The sequence below is a fragment of the Pyxicephalus adspersus genome, chromosome 12, assembly GCF_032062135.1.
Source record: "Pyxicephalus adspersus chromosome 12, UCB_Pads_2.0, whole genome shotgun sequence".
In the NCBI taxonomy this organism is placed as follows: domain Eukaryota; kingdom Metazoa; phylum Chordata; class Amphibia; order Anura; family Pyxicephalidae; genus Pyxicephalus; species Pyxicephalus adspersus.
Window position 1 is genome coordinate 951,805 of NC_092869.1, and position 8,151 is coordinate 959,955.

An 8,151-nucleotide genomic window follows, 5' to 3' on the forward strand; every position below is an offset into this window, starting at 1 on the left:
GGGGGGGGGTAAGGGGTATATTAGAAGGAGTTCTAGGGTAAAAAGGGGGTAAATTGGTGAGGGTGGTGGGTATTATAAGGGGGAGGGGCTATGTAGAGGGGGTAGTAGAGTATATGAGGGTGGGGGGGGGTATATAGATGATGGAGGGGTACAAATTTAGAGAGGTGTATGTGGAGGAAAAGGGGGTAAATAGAGGGGTAGAGGGGCTATAATGGAGAAGTTGATGGGGTATATTGGTGGAGGTAGTTATATTACTGAGGGTGATAAGGGGGTATATAGGTGGTGGAGGGGTACATTGAGGGAAGTGAGGAATAGAGTAGACGTGGTGGTAGGACATGTTTGGGTGCATTGGACGTGGTGTGGGGTAAATTGGGAAGGGGAGGGGTGGAATGTTTTGCAGGGGGCAGTTCGGGTACATAACCCATACTTGCCACCTTCCTCTCTAATATTGCAGGGGGCAGGGTACATTACAGGTGGTGGTGTGGGGTAAATTGCAGGGGGTAGTGGGGGTACATACCCGTACTAATCCCCCGACCCTTTGTTTTGCAGGCGGTCCAGGAGGTGAGATGGCCACCCCAGCAGCATCTAAAGTTGTACTAAAGAGCACCACCAAGCTGTCCCTGAACGAGCGGTGAGGAAGCCCAGCACCATCTTACCCCAATGTAACCAAAGTACCCAATGTGAGCCCCACTGAGGGCGCCACCTGCCCTGCTCCACCCTAAAGCAGAGCACCGGCAGTACACTGAGCAGTAATGTCGGTAGCATTGGGTCATAACACAGTATAAAGAGCCTCTCCGGCCTCTTGCCCCCCTTATATACCCCACCTGTGTTATATGGGTTCCACTTCTGACTCAGCCTGGTAGCATGTTACCTGTGCTGCCTGATTACCTGCTGATGTGTCCGGGGCTGGCACATTACCCGTGTGGCCGGTACCGTAAGAGGCATGATGTGGGTCACCCTCCCTGCCCCGAGACCCTCTGAGCGCACTCTGGGGTCTTGTAAGAGGCAATTGTATTGCTTTGTCTGCTCCTCCTATCAGTCTGCTCCATACCCTGTGCTGCTTCCTCCTCATCACATTCTGCACTGCTTTCCTTTCACCTCTTTGGTCATGTGGTGCCATCTAATGGTAACTGGGATGAATAGACCCGGATAGCAGAGTTCCTGGCCTTCCTGCCCCACAATGGTGGTCAAATCAACTTCCTGTATTGTAATATCACCTAACCAAATGTTTGTTAGACACCCCTTTCCAAAAGCATGCCCCCCATCCATTATTAGGGAGTCCATACCCCCTCCCTCCATATCCATTAATGGGGAGACCCCCTCCCTCCCTTCATATCCATTAATGGGCAGACCCCCTCCCTCCCTTCATATCCATTAATGGGGAGACCCCCCATATCCATTAATGGGGAGACCCCCTCCCTCCCTTCATATCCATTAATGGCGGGACCCCCTCCCTCCCTTCATATCCATTAATGGGGAGACCCCCCCTCCTCACTTCATATTGATTAATAGGGAGTCATCCACTCCGCCATGGCCCTTAATATGGCGGCTGGCCCCCATTATTGAGGTCAGGGCTTTGTGCAGGTCTTTTAAGTTCCTCCTTTTGAGATTCATATAGTGACCGGTTTGGTTTATTTAATGTTTATGGGTGAATGTTTGGTGATGGGTCTTCCTCCTCCATGTGAATGTGATGTCTCCATGATCTGATTCTCCTTCCTGTCCTCTCTGCTCGTTGTTCTCTGATCTGTCATCATTGTCTGTGTTGTCTCCTGTCATTGAACCCTTCCATCCCCCGCTATTTCCCAGACTCCTTTGCTTCGCAGCCATTCTTCTAGGTCTGGTTATTTTCTATGCATTATATGGAATTAGCTCGGCCTGAGTGTCGCCTGTTACAAATGGAGAGAGATCAATGCCTCTCCAGTGTGGGGGGCCTTGAGGTACGGCATAGTGTCTGTTGAAATTTTATCTAAACCCTCCCCCCATTTTGTTCGACCTTGAAGCTTTACTAACATGCTGAAGAACAAACAGATGATGCCGGTCAACATCCGCGCCACCATGCAGCAGCAGCACCTGGCCAGCGCCAGGAACAGAAGACTGGCGCAGCAGATGGAGAGCAGGCCGTCTGTGCAAGCAGCACTGAAGCTGAAACAGGTGAGGGGATCGGGGATGAGTGGTCTGATATGCAACATATGCCCTTCCCATAGGGTCCACCTACTCAGATGTGGGGGTATTTATATAGCTGACATATACTACAGTGATGTACAGAGAACACTGAGCCAGTCCCATCAGTCTCTGTACAGAGGAGCTGACACTCCAATGTCCCCCCACAGTCACACACTATTATTATACATTTATATAGCTCTGACATATACCATAGTGCTGTACAGAGATCACTGAGCCAATTATACATTTATATAGCTCTGACATATACCACAGTGCTGTACAGAGAACACTGAGCCAGTCCCATCAGTCTCTGTACAGAGGAGCTGACACTCTAATGTAGCAGGGGGCAGTAGCAGTTCCAGTCTCCTGTGAATGGAGCTGTGATGTAGACTTTCTTCCCGTGACAGGGTCTCTTTATGGATCACATGGCAATGTGCGGAGTATCTCTGGGTTTTTCTCTTGCAGGTTCTGTATGGAGGTGATTTGGATTCTGTATGATTTCATCCAATTATTGCAGAACTAACATTGACCAGGCAGGACTGGTGATGTCCCTGCTGCAATAAAATCACCTGGCTGGTCGCATTTATTTTTTACTCGCCTGTCCTGACGTGGGCACCGCCATCTTTTCCTTTTGGTTGGCCGGGGTGCTGTAACTCGTCCTGGCAGTGGTAGTTGGAATGTGCTGGGTGTGCGGCGTCTTGACGCTGATCTGTCATATTCCTATACTATGCCAAGGGGTAAATGTGCCTCCTAGAAATCCCTGTCCCTAGGGGGCACCCTCCACCTCTAGAGCTACATATAGAAAAAATCATGGCGGCTTGCCTGGTGACCCCCTACAAGTGTCCGCCTTGCATTATTCCAGCACAGCCGTGGAAGCGGCAGCTGATTATTTATATCTGCGATGACCCTCAACATTCAGATCTGATGGAAACCAAAGAGAACCTGTCTAAGGAGAAACCTCCGTCATGGGAAATGAGGGGAAGCTGGGAGGATACCCCCCCCCAATAGTATAATATTTCTTGTACTGTCTGACCAATATACATCAGTTGTGACGTCTTGTATGATTCCATATTATAGACCGGGGGGGGTAATGATATATAAATGAAGGTAGGTGAGAGGGGCAGGGATGGGGGGTCACTCTCGTCCATGCCCGCATAATACTCTGCATGGGAGAATAAAAGCCCCGGTCTGCTTTCTGCCCCTGATACCAAAATGCTACAAAGGCCGGGACATGGTGGTGGTTTCCTGAAAAGCTGACAAGCCCCAGAACCTGGGGGGTCTCATCGTATGACAGCAGGGGGCGGCCATAGGGAGGACTTTTATTTATTATTTTTTGCTCACGGTTATACAAGAAGCTGAATGTCCAATCCCCCAACTCCGGGGTCAGCTGAGATATCAGTCACATGGTCTGTTATGTAGAGGACGATTGGCTCACTGTCACCTCACCATGTGACTGGCATCCCGAGGGGGTGTAGACCTTTAATTTACAGGAACCCAGGGAGATGGAGACCAGAAGAGCACCATTACTGATTATCCTGAGACTGGTATGAAGGGCCGGGTGTTGACTTTCCTTAATTTGAAGATGCTGCTTGTTGATAAATCTCCTCCCTGCGCACATTAATTTTCTGTCTTTTTCTACCCCTCCCCCCTTCTTTCTGCCCTGGCAGAGCTTGAAGCAGCGGCTGGGCAAGAGCAACATCCAAGCCCGATTAGGGAGACCGGTGGGGAACCTTCAGAGAGGAGCCGGAGGAATGCGAGGTGGCAACATGGGGCTGCGGGGATCCTCTCGGGGCATGATGAGGGCTGGCCGGGGAGGCAGAGGAATGACGAGAGGAGCGATGAGCATGAGAGGTTGGTTGGCTGGAAGAGATACTAAAACCCGATGATGTCTTTCCTGTCAGTGACTGAACTCTAACCTGTTCTGTGCAGGGCAAAACCTCAGAGGCCGCGGAGGTTCCCCAAGAATTGGAATGAGGAGAGGCGGCCTACGGGGACGGGGCATTGCTGGAAGAGGGGGACTAAGAGGGGGAACCATTAACCGTGGTGGCGGCGCAGGAGGAAGAGGTTAGTACTCATCCCCACCCATTCATTGATTTTAAAGATTAACACCAAGTGGTAGTACAAACAAATCATTGCTCTTAGTGGATTTACCACCAAGGGGCACTGGAGCACAACTCAATCATTGCTCCTATACAGAGACACAAGGTGGCGTTAGAGAACAGCCCATTCATTGCTCTTATACAAATGGACATCAGGTGGCGGTAGTGCACAGCTCATTCATTGCTCCTATACAGATACACTAGGTGGCGCTAGATCACAGTCCATTCATTGCTCTTATATTGCTATAGCTTAGGAGCCACTAGTAATGTCCTCTTCTACCATAGAAGTCAGTGTGGACCCCATTATACTGCACCTTGTTATAGTATTGGCAGTGCCACCATTGTGCCCTTCATCAGTCCCTTCCTTTTTACTTTAACAGCAACAGTGACCCTGCTTCTCCCCGATGCAGATCCAACATGTAGAACCTCCTCTTACATCTATCCCAAGCTCATATGAAGATGGATGCAAGAGGAATGGTCAGGGGCCACTATGTGACAGGCCAGCTATGCCTCTGCCCTGATGTGTGCCACCCTGAATATCTGTGAGCGGGCTTCTTGATGGAAGATTGCCACTTTGGGGTAACTATTTACCAATAAATGGCTACCATCAACCGATTGTGTCAGCCCAGCTGTTCGGGGTGCAATGTCCATCCCAATGTTTTATAGCGGTGAGGTGGCTATGGCATTGTGGCTGCACCCCAACATGGAGTCTTCCCAATGCTCCACTCCAAGAAATGTGCATGTGACATCATATCATTGTCCTAATAACCCATCTGTCCTCCATGTTGTTCTCAGGCCGCGGGGGAGTAATTGCCCGAGGTAGAGGAGGGTTCGGCCGAGGACGGGGTCGCGGTAGAGGAAGAGGATCTACCCGCCCCGCACTGACCCGGGAGCAGCTCGACAACCAATTGGATGCCTACATGTCCAAGACGAAAGGCCACCTGGACGCAGAGCTGGACGCTTACATGGCTCAAGCAGATCCTGAAACCAACGACTGATCGCCGAGCTTTTATTTAAAGAACTGAGTTTTGCCAACCTAGGCCGGAGACAAGATGGCGGCTGGGCGGCTCTTCACCTCGTTTTAGAGTTCCTTTTACTTTTTGATACTTAGAACTGGTTATTTGGTTTTTTGAAATCTTTTATTATTGACTGAATGTACAATGACATGTTGCGGACCTTTCATCACTGCCCCACCTCCTGCGGGCCCCTGAATCTGTCCAATGTAATCCATCGGGGCCCCATTCACACTGGTCAGAACACAGGTGGGCCTGCAGCAGCATTGTTCTTATCGCAGCATTGTAATGCACTACTGGTGGATGTGGGCCCTCATGCTCATTACAGGGCCACTGTGGACAGTCTCTGGTCTGACGGTGTAGAATATTTTGTTGGATTTTGTAGCTGCGATGTTTATTCCTGTTCAATCAATAAACCGTTTACAGTCGAATGTCACATGATTTGTCTGGCTTCCCATTGGGTGGATTCTGAATGTTTAAAGTTTATTATTTTTTTTCCTTTCATATCTTGCACACCATGTCATCTCTGCAAATGGCTCTCCATTGCTGGTGGATCATAGCTGGTAGGGGCCAGCAGGGTGTTGTACACGGCTCCCTGAACACATCCTCTCAGAGCCCTCAGTGATGGAAGCATTGGGCCTGGAGCAGTTATGCAAATATCCAAATTCCTTGATGGGTGCTATCAGTCCGGGGCAGGGGGTGTTCCCAGGCAGGCTGCATTGGTAGAAGTTACACCCATGTGTGGTGCTGAGCGTCTATGATTGATATCTGAATAATGGAAGGGGTTGGGTTAAGGAGGGCGGGTGTGATATACATTCATTTATGATCTTCCATTAAGTGCCTTTGTCTGGAAATTGTATCTCTAGCAGACTGGGGTCATACATTTCCCCTTATCACGTATTTATCTGACAACCATCATCCTTCCAGACCCTCTAGTCACAATATGGCTGTGAGTGTCTGGTCTACGAGACTCCTGGGATAAAAGATAAGGCTACACATTGTCTCTGACTGAACTCTGAGCTGTATTCTGAAACCCATTTATTAATATTTATGTTTCCAATATATCATTTTGTATAAAGTAGTAGTTGGATCATTTTGGTGAGCATTGTGAGACCATGAACTAGGCCTCAGGAAAGCCTGGAAACTTATACTATTGGAAACTTATACTATACTAACTATATGTCCCAGACATGCCTAGTTTGGTCTCTGTGAACGCCTAATTTTGTGGTGATTAATATTCACTAAACACTATAAAAAGTGTAAGCTGAAGTAGAAATATTGTAACTTGCTAATCTGAAGACACTACTATAAACATTGTGATTGCGGAGACATCCCCGTATAGAGTAACATTGGCTGACCCAGAGAGTATTAAAGAAGAATTATAACTGTGCTTGCCAAGGGTAATGGTGCACCTAAGCACCTGGTGGCAGTCTACCTGTGATGGGTGTGGCAAGGGGTAATAGAGTGGTAACCTTGCCCTGTGACGGCCCTTCTCAGCCTGCGGGTGCGTGGACTGTTGCTGCATGCTGGAAAGTCTATGCACAGGGTGCGGGCTGGGAGGGTGTTCATCACAGAGGGGCTAGGTGATTCTGGACGTTTATGCTAGGACATAAGGCGGGGCTCTATCAGACTGCAGCTTCTAACGTACAATGTGAGATGCTCACAGTGTGCAGGGAAATCTGTAAGAAATGTCTGCGCAAAGGACGAGCCGGTATAGCGTGCGTCACTGAAAGGCAGATATGCAATCCTGGACATGGCGGCCCTTTCTGCTGACGCTGACCATGGAACATGGCGGAGCAGCTGGTGCAAGGTATTAAAGGGTTCGAGTATCAGGAACTGCTCAATCCATTTATGAATATCTGTATATAGGTGCCCCTGTATAATGTATGGTGGAAATCTGTCACGACATTCCTCGGGCACTGTGTGCAATGGCTGTCGGTCAGTAATTTCTAGGCCTTAAAACAGCTATGACAGCAATCTTGGAGATGGGGCATCTGGGCTGGCAGTATTTATGGGGCTGTCATTACACATTGACAAGCTCTGATAACTATTCTCAGCAAAACGGTATCAGTTCACACCCCATGCCCAATACCATGTAATCACATGAGTTGGGGAAGGGTCACTTCTATCAGAGGCATCTCACACAGGTACTGTGCTGTATAACAAACAAAAAATAAAAAAAAAGGAGCTCTGCATAGGTCTTTGTGTACTAAATAGGGCCAGAAGGCAGCTTGTGCTGGAGCACAGCTCATTTATTGCTTACACAGATGGACACTAGGTGGCGCTGATGCACAGCTCATTCATTGCTCTTATACAGATGGACACTAGGTGGCACTGATGCACAGCTCATTCATTGCTCTTATACAGATGGACACTAGGTGGCACTGATGCACAGCTCATTCATTGCTCTTATACAGATGGACACCAGGTGGTTCTGCAGTGTACCTCATTTATTGCTCCTTCTACAGATCCTATATACTTAATGAAGGATGTAATTATACATGGGACCCAACCTGTGCGTGCACACTACAATCGCCAGAGGGATACATGGAGGGATATTATTTCAGTACAAGGTTGCGTCATTGCCGGAACTCACCACTAGATGTCCCCAGAGAATAAATTGATTAATTGTAGTACAAATATATTTATTTAATGAAAACGTGAATAAAATGAAAAAATGTAATGAAAAAATGAAAATGAATAAATGAAAACTTTCCCAGCACGCTCCACCTTCCATGATTGCAAGTGATTGCCATTCTTTGGATTTACGATTCTTTTGAGAATCTGGGGTTTACAGATAGACACTAGGTGGCGCTGGAGCACAGCTCATTCAGATTATTACCAAGTGGCGCTGGTACACGGTTCCTTCACAGCAT

The 8,151-nt window shown here is 48.4% G+C and overlaps 1 protein-coding gene across 2 annotated transcripts in view; it reads left to right on the forward strand.

Annotated features, from left to right (window-relative positions):
- The window catches only part of CHTOP (chromatin target of PRMT1), a 6,216-nt gene extending 505 nt beyond the window's left edge, over window positions 1-5,711 (forward strand). Inside the window, exons 2-7 of one of the 2 annotated variants that reach the window (XR_011923117.1) lie at window positions 550-631; window positions 2,001-2,151; window positions 3,831-4,014; window positions 4,093-4,227; window positions 4,643-4,841; window positions 5,058-5,196. Coding sequence is in view for 1 of the 2 variants with exons in the window: in XM_072428948.1 (XP_072285049.1) it covers window positions 567-631; window positions 2,001-2,151; window positions 3,831-4,014; window positions 4,093-4,227; window positions 5,058-5,260 (738 nt within the window). In the remaining variant the exon portion in view is untranslated. Of the gene's footprint in view, window positions 1-549; window positions 632-2,000; window positions 2,152-3,830; window positions 4,015-4,092; window positions 4,228-4,642; window positions 4,842-5,057 lie in introns of both variants that reach the window. The other variant, XM_072428948.1, reaches the window with a different exon arrangement.
- Window positions 5,712-8,151: the final 2,440 nt, after the last annotated feature.